The 22,737-nt window shown below is 31.8% G+C and overlaps 3 protein-coding genes across 3 annotated transcripts; all 3 read left to right on the top strand.

The window, feature by feature from the left end:
* Positions 1 to 130: 130 nt before the first annotated feature.
* LOC103845998 (NAC domain-containing protein 22) lies at positions 131 to 4,387 on the top strand. The gene is made up of 4 exons (XM_009122918.3): positions 131 to 3,009; positions 3,102 to 3,272; positions 3,365 to 3,633; positions 3,719 to 4,387. Exons 1-4 carry the CDS (start codon positions 2,922 to 2,924, stop codon positions 4,148 to 4,150), a joined length of 960 nt encoding a protein of 319 aa, XP_009121166.1. The 5' UTR covers positions 131 to 2,921; the 3' UTR covers positions 4,151 to 4,387.
* A 236-nt stretch (positions 4,388 to 4,623) lies between these two features.
* On the top strand, positions 4,624 to 16,442 carry LOC103845997. Its single transcript, XM_033275517.1, has one exon. It carries the CDS (start codon positions 10,751 to 10,753, stop codon positions 11,528 to 11,530), a length of 780 nt encoding a protein of 259 aa, XP_033131408.1. The 5' UTR covers positions 4,624 to 10,750; the 3' UTR covers positions 11,531 to 16,442.
* Positions 16,443 to 17,245: 803 nt separating this feature from the next.
* On the top strand, positions 17,246 to 19,831 carry LOC103845995. The gene has a single exon (XM_009122916.3). It carries the CDS (start codon positions 18,982 to 18,984, stop codon positions 19,771 to 19,773), a length of 792 nt encoding a protein of 263 aa, XP_009121164.1. The 5' UTR covers positions 17,246 to 18,981; the 3' UTR covers positions 19,774 to 19,831.
* The last annotated feature ends 2,906 nt before the right edge of the window (positions 19,832 to 22,737 follow it).

Below are 22,737 nucleotides of genomic sequence, written 5' to 3'. Positions count from 1 at the left end.
AAATTTACGAGGAAATAATTTCCTCGTAAAACGCCGTTGTTACTGCTACGTTTTCTTGTAGTGGCTATCCTAAAGAAAAATATTTGGCAGGAATTTGTAAGCTTTTAGCAAATCAATATCTCTTACATCTTATTTGGCATTTGATCACAAACAATGGTTGATTATGGATAGTTTGGTTAGGGCTGGGAATCGGGACCAATTCGGGTTTCTGTTTGGATTTATCCGGGTTTCGGATCTTCGGGTTTATGAATTTTAGTCCCATTCAGATATTATAAAAGTTTACGTCGGACTGGGTTCAGGTTTGGTCAGGTTCGGTTCGGATTTAGTTACATGTTCAAGAGTCGGTTAAATCCAAAATAGTTTTGGTTTCAAATATTAAATTGGGTTATCGATTCCAAACATATTGATTTGTACTTTATTAAACTCAATATTTCTAATAGTTTCAATTAATTTGTTTATGTAACTTCTTCAAACCATATTGTTATCTTTTAAAATAATTTTGGGAGACTCGTTTATCAACCAAACGAGTCACTTCTTTGAACTATATATAAAAACATTAGACATATCATGACAAACCAAAGCTTTGTGCAAACAAGAATCTCATTTCATGTAAACAAATTAAATTAACAATTAGTAACTCTATAAACCTAAGAAACACTATTTAAAATTTAAAAAACATGTTTAAACTTGAGAAGCAAATTTATTCATAATTGCAATTCAAATGCAATTGTTGAAACATAAGAACATTAATATTAACCAAATGCCAAAAATATATATTAAACTTTTTATTTGAGTTACATTTCTAATAGTTAAACATTTTAGGTACTTAATAATATCTTAGTGTATTTTGGATATATATTAGGGACTGAGATCGAGTTTGGTACAAATTATTTTCAGGGATTTTGATTTTTTTTTTGTTTCATTCGAATATCCATTTGAGTTTGGGTTCGGATCGGGTAAAATCTATAACCCAAAATATTGTAAAACAAGATTCATTTGGTATTTGTGTCAGGTTCGGATAGGTTTGGATTCATTTTTATCGGGTCAGGTTCAGTTCAGACTTTCTGATTCGGTTTATTTGCCCAACCCTAGTTTGGATGCCACATTATCTTATACCTTACTTTTAAATTCACATCACTTGAATTTGAGATACATGACACAAAAATTAAAAGAATAGCCAGCTTTTGTAAGTTATTTGGAAGATATCAAAATCCTCAAAGTAAACTTCCTCAACTCAATAATCATTCATGTACCACAGACGCAAAATTCAAAAGCGGATAGCCTAACCCGCAGTAACAGGAGTCAACTGTCTTGCGTCGTTCACATCGATGTGGAATCACCCGTTTGGTTTATAAAGTCAATATGAATCTGTTTATGTTGATGACAATACAAATAGAAACATGCATCAAACATCCATTAAATCAATTTTCTATATTTTCATTATATTAAATAAGGAGACTTTTTAATATGGAATTAATAAAAATGACGTTAAAATATTTATGTAATAAATGAGTTTGCATATATAATTTGGGTTTTATATAATATATTATTGTTATATATTATGAAAGTTTTGAAAACTAATGCTGAATTAATTATAAGAAAAATTAAAATTCTATTTTATAGAAATATCTAAATCATGTCATTTATTTTTTAATAAATATCTCAGTAATTAATATACTTCAAATTCTTAGTTTATTAATTAAATAACTTAAAAATATAGTGATTCTGTAAAATATATTCCATCATACCAAAAGTATATCCCCAATTTTTTGTTCAACCGACTTTAATTATTCAGTAACTTTATTATATTTTATATCTTTCCATTCGATGATCATGATTATACAATAGTACGTAATATTAAACTACCCAAAACCGTATTATCGGATTTACAAAGGCACAGGCCCAGTCCCACAATCTTTTAGACTGGAAGCAATCAGAAGAAAACGTGGCCACTGCCATTTGATCCCAACCAGAAAAACTCGAGCGATAATCCGAACCAAAATAATAATATACCCGAACTGTTATAAACATGTCTGGATATAACTTATAAACATACATATTTTTTTTTGTCAAAAACATACACAACAACTAAGATTCTGCAAACCACATCGGTAACTCGGCATCCATATGAACGACAAGTGACGATTGCTACTTAGCACGCCGTGCAAGACTGTCCGCTCTTGTATTAAGCGTCCGGAATATATGAATGAGCTCTGAGTGATTGAAAATTCCCTTCAGTATCTTAATGTCTTCCAAATAACTTGCAAATGCTGGCCATTCTTCCGATTCTGAAACATACATATATAATCCTAAATCTACATTTCTTATTCTACATTTAGTTTAGCCGACTTTATGCAATTGGTTAAAAAAATTTATTTCAAAGCTAATCCAATTTTTGATTTTTGAACCATCTCCATCTAAAGGGTCAAAATTGGTTCAGCTGAGTGGACTTTAAAATTAAGCCTAAGTTTTCGAAAGTCATCTAGATGATCCATCCGGAGGAGTTGCACTTTTAGTGTCTAAACAAACAAAACTTTCATCTCCATCCAGATAGCTCATCTGGATGGAGAAACGAACCGGCCATAAGTCCTTCCATAGATCCGAGACACCCTCAAATTAATAAAAAGAAAATTACTATTAAAATCTTTCATTATTACTAGTTATTGTTTCTATGTTTTTATTATATATTTTAATGTTCTTGAGATTTAAAATTTTCTATATTTTAATTATTTTTAAATATTTAACTAAAGCATAATTCTTTAACAACAGCTTTAAAAAACAATGGCAGCAAAGCTCTCTTGGCCAAATCCTCAAGACCCTTCTAAGATGAAAACGCGTGGGATCCATCAACTTTGATAAAGACCTTTCTCTTTCCTAGCAAAGATCACAAACCTCCAAAGTATTCAGAATAGTTACACAATATGGCTTTGCATCTTTCTTTTGACTTGGTCTGCTCCCTCAAAACACTGCCTCATCACACAACACATTGGGTCCAAGTGCTGTATATAGGTGAGCATTCTATCAACTAAGTGATATCACCACCAACGACATTTTCACTTACACAGCTTATAAGATAACTAAAACCTGGTACGTGTTCTTAGGGACAGTGAGAGATATGTCAAAAGAGATTCAGCTGCCAGGTTTCAGATTCCATCCAACTGAGGAAGAGCTTCTTGATTTCTACCTCAAGAACACGGTTTACGGGAAAAGATGTAAAGTGGAAGTCATTGGTTTTCTCAACATTTACGGTCATGATCCATGGGACTTACCTCGTATGTACTAGTATAATTGCTTTCTTCATTTCTATTATTATAGCTCTTTTTCTCAATAATTGTGTTAATAAAGTCTTGACTTTCGATCGCAGGTTTATCAACAATTGGGGAGAGGGAATGGTATTTTCTTGTGCCAAGAGAAAGGAAGCATGGGGACGGAGGGAGACCAAGCAGGATAACTGAGAAAGGATATTGGAAAGCAACTGGGTCTGATCGTAAGATCATAAGCTCGTCTGAGCCAAAACGTATGATTGGGCTCAAGAAGACTCTTGTGTTCTACACAGGAAGAGCACCAGGAGGAACCAAGACTGATTGGGTCATGAACGAGTTCCGGATGCCTGATAACCTCACCTTACCAAAGGTACTTTAAGCTCGGTTCTGAATCAGTTATGCGACCTAGAAACAAATTTGTTTCTCATCTTGTCTTGTCTTGTCTTTGATCGCAGAGCGTTGTGCTTTGCAAGATATATAGAAAAGCCACTTCACTTAAAGTATTGGAGCAAAGAGCAGAGATGGAAGCTAAGATGAATCAAACACGCCCAAGCTCTCCTCTCTCGTCTTCGGACACGAATTGTTTAGCTGGAAAAGAGGAAGACGTGATGATGACCTCGTTCCCTTTTCCTCAAGCAGAAGCCATGAAACAACCAAACCACATCTTAATGCTTCAAGGGCATAACGAAAATGCTAAGAACAAAGAGAAACAGAGAGAAACCGAGAGAAAGCAACCTTCTTCATCACTGAAACTGCCATCTGGGGTCTTACCAATACCCGAGCTGCAGCTACCTAAACAAGGATTCGAATTGGGACAAGACCAGTTCTTGAGTATAAGCCCATGGCTGCAGAATCTTACACCTATAATCAACCTATTATATTTTTAGTTATGCATCGAAGATATCTCGTACTAAGATTTAATTATTCTTCAGTGTTACCCTCCTTCACCAGCGAAATACAGAACTTGTCGGATGTAAGATGTTTGGCTTTAGCTTAAGAGTTACCAACAGTAGTAAGTGACTCTTCTATACTCATGTAGGGATATAAAAATTTACAAAATAATCAAATTATATGTATTTAGTGTGTATTTTCATTTGTTGATCAATTTAAAACTATTTTATATTGTATATGTATAAAAAGTAAATCTAATATTATGTTTAAATAAAATCATGTTGTTATGTCAATTTAATGCAATTTAATGTATAAAAATTAGATTGGTTCAATTTTCTTTTTACATTATATTAGAATACATATTTTTCAACTAAATCAAAATTTATTTTCGGTTTAAAAATATTAAAATAAGATTATTTTAATTATATTAGTTTGATTCATCGTATTTATTTTTAAATATATTTTATAAAAAAATTATCGTTTAATATATATTTTAGGGAAAAGAAAAATAAAAAATAAATTTTAATTTAATTACAATTACACTAATCATATAATCAGTGATATTATAAAAATTATCAGTGATATTCTACAAAAATTAAACATATTTAAATATTTATAAATAAATTGATTATGATTAAAAAGTATTGATTCTCCCAATTTAAAACTGAATAATTAGAACATTTTATTTTGAAAAATAGTAAATGTTTTTAATCCATAAACATTTTGTAAATAAATATTTCATAATTATAAAAAATATAAAATTAAATAATATATTTTGGTATAATTGATTATATACATATATATATATATATATATATATATATATATATATATATATATATTCTACAATTATTGTATAAGTGATTAATTGTTAGACTAATTCTTATTGATCCATTACATATATATTGCTGGAGGCATCGGTCACATTGTTTGTGTGACCGGATTGGTTTTTGATGACAAGGGTGAATTGGTGGAGAAAATCTATCAGTAGAGCACTATGCCAAAATTTTGTCTTCATTTCCCAAGTGTTTGAAAGCGTCATGATCCGTGTATAAAATAAACTCTTGATGTAAGAGATAATGGTGCATATTCTTGATAGTTTGAACTATGGCGTAAAACTCAATGTCATACATACTACAACAAGCACGAGATCCCGCAATATTTTCACTATAGAACGCAACAGGTGGACTATTCTGCCTAAGAACCATGTGTATCTTGATTTTACAAGCATCTCAATGTAGTTTGAAATCTTGTGTAAAATCTAATAAATAGTTAAAATATGATCTGAAACCAAGTGACTTTTGAGTTTTTCGAAAGCTGCATTAGCTTCTGAAGTCCACAGAAAAGAAATTTCTTTCATGCATCCTGTAAGGGGAGCCACTATATTACTAAAATGATGAACGAAATGACGATAAACGAAACAATTCCGTGGAAGCTGCAAACTTCGCTAATTGACCGAAGAATTGGCCATGATCGACTTGATTGCTTCAACCTCACCCGAATCGACTTTAAGGTCCTGATTCGATACTATATAATCTAAGAACAGAACATGATCAACACCAAACACACACTTATGCTGTGCATAAAAATAAACATTCACGTCGTAGTACAAGTACGTCCTGTAGATGTGACACATAACTATACACATTGGTGCTAAAGATCAAAATGTCGTCGAAGTAGACTACCACAAACTTTCCAATGAAAGGACGAAGATCTTAATTCATAACTCTCATGAAGGTGCTAATTGCATTCAAAAATCCAAAAGGCATGACTATCCATTCTAAAAGTCCTTCCCGTGTCTTGATAGTTGTTTTCCATACATCTCCTGGACGAATACGAATTTAATCGTACCCGCTTTTGAGATCAATCTATGTGAATATGGTTGCTGCTCTGATCTGGTCAAGAAGATCATCCAGTCTTGGTATGTGAAACTGATATAGTGTCGTAATTTTGTGAATGGCACGGCAATCAACACATATACGTCAAGTAACATCCTTCTGAGGAATTAGTAGAGATGGAAAAGTGGCTGGACTTGTCCTTTGGTGAGAAGTTCTTCCACTTTTCTTTGCAGATCGTCATGCGCTTGTGCGCTCAATCTAAAATGAGGTCTATTGGAAAGTATTGCCTTGGGAGCCAAGTCGATTTGATGTTGTATGTCCCTTAATGGTGGGAGATCACTAGGGATTTTATCTGGAAAGATATCACTAAATTCAGTTAGTAGAGGATCGAGGGTGGTCAAGATGGTGTGATACGTTGATGGAGTTGATGGAGAAGCAATGAGTGCCCAAACAATGGCATTATCTATTAATTGCTTCTCAAAAGCTGCTTTTGGTAAGGTTAACAATGCGTTTTTCTGAAGCAGACTTAACAGGACTGTTGTCAGTTCGAGAACTTAGTTCATGTTTTTCTTTAGATGAAAGTAAAGTGATAGTTTGATCCCCAAAGAAGAAGTTGTACATGTTTTTTTTGCCTTGGTGGACTACGTCACGCTCGAATTGCAATGGGAGACCGAGTAAGAGGTGACAAGCGTCCATCGAAATGACATCGCAAGTTGTTGAATCCTTGTAATTGCCGATGGAGAAGGAAAGGAACACTTGCTTGGAGACTTTAATATATGTACCGTTATTGATCCAAGCGAGCATGTAAGGTGACAGATGAGCAGTGAAGTCCAAGCCTAATATATGTGTGTCTTGTGAGATTTCTTTGGCATAGCTTCCCAAATCTATAACGAGCTTAGAGATTCTGCAGTTGATGGTGCCTGTTAAACGAAACAGGTTAGTGTGTGCCATGATTCTTGCGAGGCCTTGGGAATAAGACAGTTCTGGCGAATGACCAAAATCAAACGGTATCACCCTGTAAAATGTCGGTATTTTCTTCATTTTATGCCTCACAAACATCAAAAATTGGTTTGCTGTCTGCTTCCTGAATGATGAGACCCCGATTTGTTTGCTTAGGACATGCCGTTTGGCCCGTTCTCCACATGAGAAGCAAACAAGAGCATTTGTCGAGTTGGTCACGAGTTTGCAATTGATTTGGAATTGGTTCCTGATTTCGGAAAGTCCAAGCGTGAAGTTTCACCATCCGAGGAAGTTTGACCTGAGTTATTGCCCTTGGAGGCGGATTGAAAGAAAGCACAAGATGTTGAGGTCCACTACGAGCGGAGTGGAACAACATTGAAATTACTCGTTGGGGAGCATCTGAAACAGAGATCCGGTTGAATTGAGCTAGTGCCACTTTTAACTAAGCTCGAAAACCTCCAAAGAAGTGAGCAATGAGTTTCTTTCGGTTTCACCCGAAGTCATCTTAGCCTTCATCAGAAAATTATATTGCATATTCATAAACCGATCGTGATCGTTGTCTTAAGTTTTGTAACTTATTGTACAAGGTACATTCATAGTTGAATGGTAAGAAATCTCAACGCATGTGTTTATCAAGTGATCTCATGTATTTATACGAAATTTCTTATCTTTTCGTCGAGACTCTTTAAGTTGTTGCCACCAAGCCATAGCTCATCCTTTGACGCGTGTTGCGAAAAGGGAAACCCTAACATCATCCAGAACTTGACGAAACTCAAGAACTTCAACCGTGTTTAACCAGTCAATGAAATCCTCGGGGTATAAGGTTCCTTGAAATTCCAGAATATCAGAAAAAAATCTGGACTCCTAACGATTCTGAGGTCCTTATCGTTGATCATTGATGAGTCATCAAATAAAGCTAACTATGGAAGACTCATCTGCTCAAGAAATTCAAAGTAAAGTTCAACGGCTAAGTCTTGAGACTTAGTCTTCTCTTTTTATTTATGTTTTATACAAATAATTAGATCACTACTTCACTTCCTATTTGATAGGAACAAAGTAACGTGCATCACTTTCCCATTATCTTTTCCATTATGAATTTGCTTTCAAGTTTGTAGGAATGTGTAGTTCCAATTTGTTTTCTATATAAATCAAAAAGCCAAAAAAAAAAGGCAGAGAAATTTGCCTGAAAGTTACTTGTGTTCTAAGTTCTATTTTGCAAGTGTTTGTGATCAACAATTATAACCTTTAATAGAGGTTTATCAATCATGATCATCTCTGCGAACGTTGTATTTCTCGTTTTGATGGTTGACATATCGCCCTTGTTTTTCATTGTGTTTCTCAACAAATTTGTCGACCATATCTTCCTCATCTGATGCTTCAAGTGGAGCATCGTGTTGCTGAGGTTGATGTTGCTGTCGATCTCCCGGATTATCATGTTGATTGCATTGCTGTCGATCTCCTGGATTGTTATACTAATAATAAAAGTCCTAAGTCTTTAAGTATTAGAATCTAACCTCTTATCCTAAAGTCATTATTCATAATTTGTTTTGTAATAATAATACAAACATTTACCTTAAAAAAAGGAAAGCACAAAAGCTTTCCAGGAATAAGAACATATGCTGCATTACTTGACAAACTCATCTGTCTTCCTTTCACACAACAATCTTTAGCCCTAGATAAACAAGAAAGCTATTGAGCAGCTTCTTTATGAATCTCTCAAGATCTTGGATTTGTGAAACATTTCCTAGGATGTTTTTACGCAGCTGAAAGAGAGTTTCATGGAGATTCAATAGATGCTGAGAAGAAAGCACAGAGACCTATTGGGAGAGGTCAAGAAGTACTAAGCCTCAATAACATCCATCAAGAAGTCACCGCAAAAAGACCTTAAGAGTTTGAATGTGAAAAAGACCACGAGTGCAAAGATGAATATTTGGCAGTGTTTGGACAATCAGAAGCTATTACATTTGCTAAGTTCGATTCACTGTTGTTGGAGACCAGTTTGGTTACATTGTCAAAACCCTTCTTAAAGTCAAATCGGTCGATTTAATTAATGAAAATTAGGAAAAAATATAAAATTAGCAAGGAACAAAAATTGGCAAAAAAATAAGTCAGCGATAAAAGAGACAATACCCTAAAACAAAAGGAAAAATCTAGATGGAATAGTAAAAGACACATACTACATTATATAATTAAGGAGGCTTCCCAAGTGTAAACGGATCATATAAACTCATGGGAAATTATCTCAACAACTTTCTACACAAAGCCGATAACTCTCCTAAACATCTCCCGACGACTTTATCATCATTCTTGTATTGAACTATGATTTGGCTTGATCCACGATCAAAAAGTAGACATACAACTTTAAACCGGATTCAACTATAATAAATATAACTGCTTTTATGTTCATTCGCCGAATTCCAATCACAATACAGAGATTTCTCCTAAACTTTCAATCGAAATCCTACTCTTACTAAATGTGTTGATTTTAGATTCAAAAGATTCATCTATGGATTAAAGAATTACAGAAAATGATCACTCGTCTAAAATCTAATGAACCAAAAGAAAGTTACAAGCCAAGCTGCAACAAACAAATTAACAATGGTTCTCCGGATTCCAATCACAGAAGACCTTAAATATAGAATGTGCAAATCCTAGAGTCATGCATTCGAGATCTTGAAAATGAACTTGAATCTCTTTTCAAGTGCTAGGCGATGGATGAAGCCGAGATCGAGCCAATGTGTTCTCTCGGTTTTACAGAGGGTGGGAGGGAGAAAAAACTTCCTATCAAATACCAAGATTTAGAATGAAAGACAGTACAAAAACGAGGAAAACATGGCCATTGTGGTCGTGGGTGTAATCGCTAGCTACTATCTCTCATTTTGTTGTTGGTTTTGTTCATTTCTATCTAAGTAGTTTCTTAGGTACGAGATGTCATTTATCATGATATATGTTCATGCAAATTTTATCTCGTTATTATCGTCTTTTCTAATAAATATTTATTTAATTTAAATTTGAAATTCTTTTGTCAAAAAAACCCATCGTACTCGGCTTTTATACAACAACTCTGTTGCACTCTCTTATTTGATGATGACGCGGCTTTAGTGATTACGTTCTTTTGATTAGTATAATCATAAATTTATCAGGCAAACGTGTGCAGACAGAGAGACTTATAAATCAGAAAATATTCAGACGCAGGAGACAAAGAAGCCAAGCTGGAATTGATAAAAGGTATTGAGAGTGCTTGTGCAGTTACACGGTTTGTAAGATAATAAAAGCTTACATTTAGGGCCTTATAGGCTTTATTTCCGCACCTTCAACGTGATTACCTGACTCTTTTATCAGCATTGTCTATTCCTTGTCCTATGGCTCATTCTACTCTGGAATCTCACTGAGAAAAATATATATTTTAGTCCTTGAAGATATGCACGAGATTTACACGAGTGGCATTGCCTTGAATAGCAGACAAGCCAGACTGGAATATATCTCATTGCAATGAAAACTAATCTCAATGCATTAAGTAAATTGAGATGTAGCTGGAGGGAGACACTGAGCTTATATGGTGGAGATCTCTACCATTATTTGTGTATAATGAGAAAACGATGCCTTGTGCCATCTTGAAAAGGAGACATTGTATTAATGCTGTTAATATTATAATCACTATGAGATCCCTCTTGCCTCTCTTTCTTAGATGTTTATATATGTATTGACTTGAGAGGCAATGAGAAGGCAGAACAAACATCTTTATCTCTCTCAGTGCCTTCTCTTTGATCAATAACAAAGAGCTTAGATTCCTAAAAAATGGCAGCCTCTTTCCACGTTCGCTCTAACAGTTTCCCTTCTAGAACTCACCCACAAGCCGCTCATGTCGATGAGCAGTTGGCCAGATTGAGATCATCTGAGGAAGCCTCAACATCTTCAACCTATTCAATCTGCAAAAGAATTGACAACCTCCAAGAGCTACATGAGTCACTTGCCAAGCTTATTTGCCTACCCGTCACACAACAGGCTCTAGCTCAAGGACAGAACAAGAAAGCCGTCGAGCAGCTTCTTGATGGATCACTAAGGATCTTGGATTTGTGCAACATTTCTAAGGAAGCTTTATCGCAGATGAAAGAGGGTCTCATGGAGATCCAATCGATTCTACGAAGAAAGCGAGGAGATTTATCAGGAGAGGTGAAGAAATACTTAGCCTCAAGAAAGTTCCTCAAGAAGACATTCCAGAAAGTACAAAAGCCCTTGAAGCTTGCACAAGATGGAGAATCTTTGGCTGTCTTTGGAGAAGCAGAAGTTGTTACAATTTCTCTGTTTGATTCTCTTTTCAGCTACATGTCTGGATCAAAGATTTGTGGCAAATGGTCACTTGTCTCAAAGCTAATGAGCCAGAAAAGAGTTTCATGTGAAGCACAAGAAAATGAATTCACAAGGGTTGATTCTGAATTTCAATCTGAAAAGACCATGAAGATAGAAGATGTTCAGATTCTAGTATCATGCATTCAAGATCTTGAAGATGGAGTTGAATCACTTTCAAAGTCATTGATCAAATATAGAGTCTCAATTCTTAACACATTAGGCCAATAAAGCCTATAAATTATGTATAGCAGAGAAGATAATAGAAACGTCTTCAAAGTCTCAGTTCTAAAGTGTTTAGTTATTTAATCTCTGACTCTTTAACCATCAAAGAAAAAGTTCATTCTAGAAAAAAGAAATCAGAAAGTTCAGCATTAACTCTTTGAACTCGAAAATTACACAAACTTTAACCTAATGGTAAAACATTAGTTTAATAACTTAATCCATCTAATTGGAGCTGTCTTTGGTTATTTACTACAATAAAATCACTGAGTAATGAGATAATTGAATTTCACACGTCCCAGCAATGATACCTCTGTTAATGTCTGTATGGTACCATACATTTGAAGTGATTCAAGAAAAAAAAAACTTTAAAGTCTTCATGTGCTTACGCATGTTAAAATAACGACGAATATGGATCTTGCCGTCTATTATCAATATTAAACTTTGATTTCTTTGGATCCACACTTTTTTTTTGAACTAAGATCGACACGTTTTCTACAACTAATTACTCGTTCATGTCTATGTAGTGGGACACCAAAAAGTAAAGAACTTAAAAATTCTCGGTGTGCTTGCACATGTCAAAATCGCTGGATAAGGATCTTGTCTCTATTCTAATATTGAAACGGTCGTTTATTTTCAAATATTGGTATAGTATTAAGGTACACATTTTTTTTTGTTCGGTTGAAATATTTTAGATACAAAAATAAATAAATTTATTTTAGTTAATGATTTAGTTCTTTGTGTTTGAATTGATTTTTTTTTGTTTTAGTTAAAATGCTAAAAATTAGTTATCGTAGTGCATAATCTATCCTTACATTTTATCTAATAATATTAGTAATAAATATTTAATATATTTGACTAAATTTGTAACACTGAAAAGTAAATTACAAAAAAAAAAAACACAGGTTAAACCAAGTGGTTTTGGCCTAGTAATAAATAGGTTTCAGTTGGAATTTCTGCCCTGAGTTCGATTCCTCTTAACTACCTATAGACACCTCTTGATGATTAGTCATAAAAAATCTTTGGGATCACACCAAAATTATCAAAAAAAAAAGAACGCACATTAACGTATGTTCCACACCACAACCAAAGTGTAATCACTGTATGTGCGGTTTTGTAGTAAAATAAAAGAAACAAAAATATTTATTTGTTTTGTTTTCACAAGTGCGGTTTTGATCGGTTACTGTTGGGTTATTCAATTTTTTTTTGAGTGGTAACATATGCATTTTTTTCTCTCTCCATACCACAAATACGCTCCGCTTTTTGGACGCCAATCACAACATTAGACTTAGCCAGACAGCTTGAAGATATTGAAATTCGATTATAGTCCAAATTCGGTGATGTAAGTTGTTGCAAAGCTCGTTAATTATAGTGTAATTCATCATTGATTTTTTTTCAACAAAACGAGTGAACTAAATGAATAATCTATCTTATATTAAAGTACTAGGATCGGTTCACCCTACGGGCGGGAAATTATAATAAAACTATTTTATATGATTTCATATTAATTAGATCATATTGTTATTTTCAATAAATATTTTTAGTTTGAATTAAAATGACCGTAACCTTCATTATTTTCTATTTTTAGAGAATAAAAAATTAGCAAAAATATTTTAGTGAAACTAATAATATATACATATATATACTATTATTATTTCTATTTCAATTTGATATAATAAAAAATATAAAGTTTAAATAAATAATAATAAATTTATTTTAAGAATATTTAAATTTTAAAACACTTTTACACAAATTATTTCTTTCATGATAATAAATTAGTCTACCTCCAAGCTAAGTCATTTAAAATATAATTGATAAAATAATTAAATCTCAATTTTAAAACACTATATATAGTTTAATAATATCATTAAAATAATATTTTCTAATTTAACAGGAAAATGATGTTTCCGAATATAATTTTTTAGATCATAATTATATCTGGAATGAAATATTAATGAAACTTTAGTGTTTTGCTGGTTATGTTTTGTAACTTATTATAGCTTTTTTGTTGAACTATGTTTAGTAGCAAAATTATTTGTTACGAATTTTTCTCATGCTATTTTAAAATAGTGTTTTATAAATTAATGAAAGAGTACACTTCTATATTTTGACTTTAGTTATGTACCACTTCATATCAAGTAATTTATTGGAGGAAGTTAGAGTGAAGCAAAACATAACTAAACAATGAAAAATTAAAATGTTATTTTTAATTTATTCTCGATTGAAAGTGATTTAATATATATTACCATTTGTTTTTATTCTTATTTAAAACTATAGGCTTATCTAACTAATAAGAAAATTGTCAATGTACATTTTTAATACTGGTTTTGCCTCAATTATAATAGTAAACACATAAAACTATACAGAATTACAGTTGAGATTCAACACATAATTGTTTTTCTCTATGTTTTTGAATACATTTTGCACATTTTCTTTGAAATCCATTGTTTTAAATTATGCAAAAAGTAATCTTTAACTATCGTTTTTTATTCAATTTTTAACTTACCACATTACTATTTAAAGATTTACATTTTTTAAAATTATCAATTAAACCATATCATCCAAAATAATTAAGACTTTTTAAAACTAATTATTTTTTAGCATATCATCTATATCTCTTTGTATGCAGCATTATCCATCTTTTTATCCCTCAAAGCTTTAAGCTTCTTCTCCTTATGTTTTTTTTTCAAACTCCGGTTCTGATTCGCTTTTCTTCTCTATCTCATGCTCCTTGCCAATCATCTCATCCTCCTGAGTCGTAGCTTCATCACCCTCCAGATGTCATGATCTGAATATTGAACAAAATATGAAGAGCGCATCAGCCTCTGGTCTTTTTCAAAGGATTAAGAAGTTGCTGATGAAGAAAAATTTGTATTTACATAATTATTTTTCTTTATTATCTTTTATTACTTTATTTCTAATTTGTTTGTTGGAATCTTTATTTTGTTGCAGTTGACTAAATTTCATATTACAATTGTTGAAACAAATTGAATGGGGATAAGTTCTATTTTATTATGGTTGCGTAGAAATTTTAATCTATTTGTTTAAATAATCTAATTTTTTTTTGTTTTATGTGTTTTTTCCGGGTTCTTTTATATTGGTCTATCGTTCTTACTGTGAAACTATATATATTTTCTATTTCCGTATCATTTCTGAAACTATAATTGACCTTTTTAATCCAATACATGATTTCTACAAAAGATTTTTCTATTTTCTGGATACGATAACATTTGATATTTTGATATATCATGGTGTTTTCTGTTTGAAGTAGTAAGTGGCGCATTTATCAACAAATCACACACATATAGTGTATATATATTTTACCATTAAACCTTTTTAGTAAAAATATTTAAATTACTTTATTTATTATCAATTATAAGTGACATCAACTTTCACTAATAGTTCCAAATTGTTTTTGCCTTTTTTTATATTCTTTATTATTCTATTTATAAAACTTATACTTTTTTGATCATTAAAATATTTAAATTTAATTGTTTTACTTTGTCCTTAATGTTGTTCTACTTTCCTTGCAGACAGAAGTTTTTAAAAAAAATATAAATATGTGCCATATATGTTGATAATATTATTGATTATCGAATTTATGTTTTTTTTAAATAAAATTCAATTAAATATTTAAAATATAAATATTTATATATAGCTAATTTTATTAGTTATATTATTTTTATGAACTATACTGAAATAATTATTTATAATTTATATTTTCATTTGGTTTTGAGTTGAAAATATACAACTTTGTTTATTAAAATGTTTATGGATGATGTGTTATTCATACTGTTTGGTTGAACTAATAAGATTAACAGGTGCAATTTCTTATAAACTTTTTAATAATTATGGTATTTTACTTGATGATGTGGTCTCAATGAAAGAGAGTGTTTTTTTTTTTTTTTTTACAAAATAAAATTTATATTTTTATTCTAATTTATTTTTATGACATTTTCAAATAGCATGTAACTTTTAGAAACCAAGTTTAAATCCAAGCATAATCAAGTATATTACATATGTGGACATAAACCTGGAAATGGGCTTTTTATCTCTCTCGCATAACTTACACAATATAAGACCCAATCGTAATGTGAATGGCACATAAATTGATTTGTTTACGTTTTTATTTAAGAGTTTTTTCTGAATTATCCTAAAACCAAATCAAATTAAAGAGAACATATCGTCCACTTAAATCTCATCGTCTTCTGTCCTCTCAATCTTTAACGGCGTAGTTCTAAACAAAATCTACACAGCCGCACAATCCACTCCGTCTCCGCCAGCGATCCACTGGTTCCCACCTCTCGGCAGCGACGGCCATCAGATATACCTCTCTCTCTCTCGTCCCTTTTCGGAAACAACAAAGACATCGTGAGCGATGTCTCAGTGGTGTGTTGGTTGGCAACGGTTACGTCACTAACTCAGCCCAAACTTCATCTGAAAAGTCAAATATGAAGGTGTCGACTCAATATTCTCAAGATCGCTATTTAATTAAAACAACTACCTTGTCGTTCGTGAGCATGGCGGCGCTGATCAGGGGCGGATCCAGAACGGGTCATTACTTTCTCGATCGTGTTACAATTGAAAGAGTAGGAATTTGGAATGTCTTTTGCTGTAAACAGAATTCCAGAGAGATAAATAGTGAAGAATGGAATGTAGAGTGCAGTGGTGAGAGCCATGGAAGTCGACATCCATATTTATAGGTACAATTCTGAGAAACGCAAAGACGGTGGGGTTGGATAATTTACTGCATCCTTTAGTGGGAGGCTTAAGTTTGTTGTCGTAGTTATGAAGCTTTATTAGATCAATTGAATGAGGCGTTTGCTAAGAGTCTCTGGAAGATAGGGTATGCGAGGAGACGATTGCCAAGCCCATCTAATTTGAGAATTAATGAAACGCACAATTTCGTTGCAGGAGGACACGTGTATCAACCTCAAAAAATGACTTTCTGACCTGGATCCTAGGTGGCAGCCTCACATGAGAGATAAATAACTGTTAAAAAAATAATGATGTTTGGAAACATGAATATCATATCAATAAGTTAGGAAAAAAAAATAATAGGTTTATGCTATTAAAAAAATTGGAAGTCTATTACATTATATTAAAAAGTAATGGCTTATGTTAATTGATATACATATTCAAATCAAAATAATAATTTAAAATTGATTTATATCAAAAATTCATTCAAAAACATACATATATTCAAAAATTAATTTTTACAAAAACATATTTTCCAATAACCATTATAAAAATGTTTTCAATATATATAAGAAAAATACATTACAAAGCCCAATTTCAAACACCAACTTAAATTATGGTTTTTATATTTCATATTGAAATTTAAAAATATAATATATGTGGTTATTTATATGATTGTATGTATAAAATATTATTAATTATAAGATTACTTATTTGATGGTACGTATAAAATACGATTAATTATATGGTAACACAAATTTTTGTCTGTTTGGAATTTCTTGTTCGGCTCAGATCTTTGAGAATTCGATTCGCGTTTGGATAACCAATTTAAATTATTTAAAAATTTATTATATTTTTTAATTTCTTAAAAAAACTATACACAATGGAATATATTACATATAAATTTGAATTACATATGTCATAGTACCTATTTTAACATATAAATTGGTTTGGTTTAAATATTTGGATAGAGAATTAATAATTATTTAAGTGTTTTTGGAGTTTTGAGTATGTTTTAATTATTTTAGATATTTACATTTGATTATTTGTATATATTTTCAAGTATTTAAACGAACTTAAAAGTATCATATATATTCTGGATGTTTTTATAATATTTAATCTAAAAAATAATTAATATATATAAGTATATAAATCTATTTAGGATACCCAAAATACTTCGGTTCGGATCAGATTAGGTTTCAGTTCTTCAAATATCAAAATTTTGAATAATTCGGATATTTAATCAATTCGGATTCGGATTTGGTATTACTTATTCGGATTGTGATCGGTTCAGTTTTTCGAATTCGAGTTTTTTTTCCAACCCAAAATAGTGACATATAAAACAAATTGCATCAGATTGTTTTAAAAATACATCTGCGCCCCCGCGCGGATCAAAATAGTGCTAAATTATACCAATACCAACCGAACTACAATTACATTGTAAAAGTAGACTTAATTCCACAGCTACTTTTTCAGAATACAAACGATGATGGTTATATGTGCTTATTGAAATTTGAGATTTAATAGGAATTTTATTTTGATAAACTGATACTATTTTGGTTTCTCTTGTCCATCATTTTCCATTAAAGAAAATAACAAACAAAATACCATTTAAAAGTAGTTTAGTTAATCACTTCATCTGAACCTCCACATGATTTGTTCACATGCTTTATCTACGGATACGGATCTTACCGTTAACTCCACCCAAAAGGCCAAATTTGCATTATTATTATTTTTGGTAAAAGCCAAACTTGCATTATTATCATAGTTAACTTGTTTTATTATATTTTTATTGATTAATATAAGTACAACGCAAACGTGTAGATGTAGGTCACACTGGCAGGCTCATGTGATCAACATCTTGCCGTTAACTCCACCCAAAAGGCCAAAACTCGCATTTTTATGTCTTTTGGTAAAAACCAAAAAAAAAAAATTTAGAGAAAATATATATGAAGGCAAAAGCTTGCATCGTTATTTTGTTGGTAAAAACAAAAACTTCCATTATCATAGTTGCTTTATTATATTTTATTGATTAATATAAGCACAACACAAACGTGTGGTAAATCATTATCACTCTTCTTTACTTTGAGTCACAGAATTAATTTTTTTAATATAGATTTAAATGCATAATTTTTCTTTTAAAAAATGTGATTGTCGCGTTGAGCTTTCTTCTTGTGTCCTCTTTGGAAATGTTGGATTCCTCCATTTTCAACAGCTTACTCGGTTTCAGGTAACTAGAAGCATTTTCAACGTGGCTAAAACATGAAATGCACAATCGTGGATCAGCATTGTCCATGCATTGTCCTCTGGCACCACATTGTAGTCGGTAGTTCACGTGTAATGTGGAGTAGCTGGAAAAAAAAGAGACACATTATTATTACTTAAGCTATAGAAAGAAAAGGATGAGATCTGCACGAATGGCATGGGCTTTTTAAATAGCAGACAAGCCAGCATTGGTTTTAATTAGTCCCTCGTGCAATGAGCACATCTCAATGCCTTAAAAGAAAATTTGAGAAATGAGCTTTGAGGATGGTATTGGTTGGCAAGAGATATAGATCTTGATAATTACTTTTATATTAAGTTGAGATGCCTTTTGTCACCTTCGAAAGGAGACACTATATTGATGATCTAAATATTCTAACCACCATGGATTCTCATATCTCTCTCTTTCCTGATGGTGTATATATGTATTCCCGGAGAGGCATTGAGAAGGCAGAACAATCATCGCTATCTCTCTCATCTTTAGCTTAAAGATCAACAAAATGGCAATCTCTTTCCATGTTCGCTCTAACAGTTTCCCTTCTAGACTTCACCCACAAGCTGCTCATGTGGATGAGCAGTTGATTCGTTTGAGATCTTCTGAGGAAGCGTCAACATCTTCAAGCTCTTCAATCTGTCAAAGACTTAACAGCCTTCAAGAGCTTCACCAATCTCTTGAAAAACTTATTCACTTACCTGCCACAGAGCATGCTCTAGCTCAAGAGCAGAACAAGAAAGTCACCGAGCAACTTCTTGATGGATCTCTCAGGATCTTGGATCTATGCAACATTTCCAGGGACGCTTTGTCGCAGATGAAAGAAGGTCTCATGGAGATCCAATCCATTCTAAGAAGAAAGCGTGGAGATCTATCAGGAGAGATTAAAAATTACTTAGCCTCAAGAAGATCTCTCAAGAAGTCATTCCAAAAGGTCGTCAAGAGTTTGAAGGTCAAACAAGACCTGAAGTGCAACGATGACTCTTTGGCTGTGTTTGAAGAAGCAGAAGCTATCAGCGTGAACATTTTTGATTCTCTCTTCTGCTTTATGTCTGGATCAAAGACTTGTAGCAAATGGTCACTGGTCTCAAAGTTGATTAACCAGAAAAAAGTTTCATATGAAGCTCAAGGAAATGAATTCACAAAGGTGGACTCCGAATTCCAGTCTGAGAAGACCTTGAAGATGGAGGACGGTCAGAACCTAGAGTCATGCATTCAAGATCTTGAAGATGGACTTGAATCTCTCTCTAAGTCTTTGATCAAATACAGAGTTTCAATTCTTAACATCTTAGGCCAATAAGCCTACAATTTTTGTATATACATGAAAGAAAATTTAATAGAAACTATTTTATGATTTATCATATACTTTGTGTTATCCATTCTTAATTTGATTCTTCCATCATCTAAGCACATGCTCAGTCCATAATCAAGAAAATAACGTAACTTTAATCAACATCTATCAATAGGTCACCGGTTCGCACCGGTTGTGCCCTATTCTTTTAATTAAGCAAAAAAAAAGAAAGAGAAACATCTACCAAGGTCTGTAGAACTTCTAAATTGGAAAAAGTTTTCAATTTAATGAGGGTTATTGATTTATGTATTTTAATTTATTTAATTAGAAATTTAAACTAAATTTTCTGGCAAGTTTTTTTTTTATAACGCTGATTTATTATGATCTTACAATTATGATATAGGAAAGATTACATAGACGATTCGACAACCGACAATACTACCTGCCTTATGAAGACCTACGCTTAACTGCATCACCTGAGCCGTCCTATGAAGATCCACGCCTGACCAGATTTTACTTGCACCATGTTGAAGATCCCTTGCAAGCCTTTCCTCTGTAGTCTGCATAATTGTTTAACAAACCGCTCTCTCCGGGACTTGAAACCTGGATTTCTTGTAATCTGCAATAAATTGCATAGTCTGGGATTCGAACCCCAGACCTGGGTGTAGAAGCCTTTAAACCTTAACCAATAGGCTACGGTGCTTCCACATTTTTTTTTAGTAACGTCATTTCCTTTGATTCAGGGATGATGATGTTACACGGATGGATTATGGAAAGCTCAAGATGCTTTTTCAAGACAAGGATAATATAGCACATTAGAAATATTTGATGGTTTGATTCTAAACTTTTTAAGGTTCATAGAGCCATTCAAGCTCATGATTCTTGTTCATTAAAAAGTGGGTCGCTTTGGTGGTGAGTTTTGTGTGGTTAGAGAAGCTAAGAAAGTTATCTCATTGTTTGAAACTATGAAATCAAAAAAAAAATTTCAGAAGACTTACACGGAAGTCTTCTGTTCAATGCATATGTTAGTTTTACAATTAAATTTATGTGTGTGTTTTAGGGACGGCTTCTTTAGATGTCTTCTAACTTTTTTGTATTAACAAATAAATCTCGAAAAATACCAGAGAAGACTTCCCGGTAAGTCATCTAGGATAAACATGTTAGTTTTGCAATTGACTAGATTGTGTCAAATATTTGACTTTCTCTAGACGAATTACATGGAAGTAGTCTCCCAAAAGACTTCCATGTAAGTCTTCTGAAATCTCGGTGGAAATCATCTCACTTTCGGTGAAAGTCGTTTCAGGTTACTTTTGCAATTAAAAAATAAAACTTAAATATTTAATTTTAATTAGACGACTACGTTTTCCAGAATACGACTTATCCGGAAGACGACTTACTCGGAAGTCTTCTGTGATAACAATCATGTAGCCAGACCCTGGCTCTAGGGATGTGCTAGTAGTGTAAAAGCACATGATCTTACAAAATTTCTTAAATCTCTTTGATTCAGGGTCTCAAAATATACTAAGCCTGGACCTGTACATGTTCAAGTTAAACAGTTCAACCCTATAAAATATTGGATATGAGGTTAGTTACATAAGTCCAAATATAGTTGGGCTTTACAGGCTTAGTATATTTGAGTCTTAGATATTTTAGGCTTAAATCTGTTTAGAATAAGGCCGGTCCAGAAAATCAAAAACTATATATTTAGTTTAGATAATATCACTTTTCTAATCGTAGTCATTCTTGATATTGACATGGTATTTTATTCTTGATCTAAACTATAGTAAAACATATGTAGAAGTTGTAAATGTACCTTGGTGTTTGAAAATTAGAAGAGTCACTTTTTCAATTCGACAAATAAGCCTTCTTCATTTTATAGAACTAGGTTAAGATCTGTGTCTTGCATGGGATGAACATTATATAAAAATTATTTTATGTATAATATGTTTTTACATATTATGAAATAAGAAATGTATATTGAATAATTAAAAAATTATTCACTATTACGTTTATAATTAAATTGGTACGGACATAGAAATAAATTTTATTAATCCAAATTTTTTTCTTTCTATTTGATATGGTATATAATTAAATTTAACATATATATCTATTAATTGATGCTTTCTACTTACGGTTTTTTAATCATTTGTATCTTTTATAACAAAATTTTCATTGTGGGATTAGTAGTTTTAGTAATTTATATATATTTTTAAAAAATTTAGTTTTCAATATTTGTTCAAAGCTTTTATCAACAAACAGAAGATCAAGGTAAATTTCTAAATTAAAAAAAAAAAATATATATATATATATATGTATTTTTATACGGTATATAGATAAAATATATATATATATATATATCTTTTAATCTTAAAATATATTAAATGAGATTTGTGACAAAAAAAATATTAAATGAGATTTTCTATTTTTATGATTTTGTAATAATTTGTATCTTGTCATAACAGAAATTTTAAACTATAGATCACAAAATTTTAATGTGAGACTTTTAACAGTTTTAGTAATTTATAGTCGTTTTAAAAAAATTAAAATATAACATGTACAGAAAGATCTAAACTTTTATTATATGGTTAATATGCCTGTTAACAGATATGATAGAAGATACACTAATTTTTATCAAATATTTATTATTCATAATCATTAATTGTCATACGTACTTTAGCCACATTAGGTAATTCCGTAATTTTTATTTAAGTAAATAATAACGAACATTAATATTTATTCTGGTTAGTTTGATAAAAAGTTTATTATTTATTTAGATGGGCCAACCAATTTCTCAAAAGATTTTAAGAATCATACTAGTGATGACACATGAATACAAAAAAATATATTGTAATACTTATCAATTAATATAGGAAAATTTGCCAGAAATAACCCAAATATTCATTTTAATCATAAAATTAGCCCTCATATTCAGTCAAATGCAGAACCAAACTAGAGGGGTGGTAAAACTACAAT

Source organism: Brassica rapa, chromosome A07 (assembly GCF_000309985.2).
Source record: "Brassica rapa cultivar Chiifu-401-42 chromosome A07, CAAS_Brap_v3.01, whole genome shotgun sequence".
NCBI lineage: Eukaryota > Viridiplantae > Streptophyta > Magnoliopsida > Brassicales > Brassicaceae > Brassica > Brassica rapa.
The sequence above is the reverse complement of the archived record's forward strand: the minus strand, read 5'-3'. Positions and strand labels throughout refer to the sequence as shown.

Coding starts and splice junctions, on each gene's coding strand:
- LOC103845998 (XM_009122918.3), top strand. CDS start 2,922: ATGGCTTTGCATCTTTCTTTTGACTTGGTCTGCTCCCTCAAAACACTG. Junction 3,010..3,101: donor GGTCCAAGTGCTGTATATAG/GTGAGCATTCTA, acceptor ACGTGTTCTTAG/GGACAGTGAGAGATATGTCA. Junction 3,273..3,364: donor TGATCCATGGGACTTACCTC/GTATGTACTAGT, acceptor TTTCGATCGCAG/GTTTATCAACAATTGGGGAG.
- LOC103845997 (XM_033275517.1), top strand. CDS start 10,751: ATGGCAGCCTCTTTCCACGTTCGCTCTAACAGTTTCCCTTCTAGAACT.
- LOC103845995 (XM_009122916.3), top strand. CDS start 18,982: ATGGCAATCTCTTTCCATGTTCGCTCTAACAGTTTCCCTTCTAGACTT.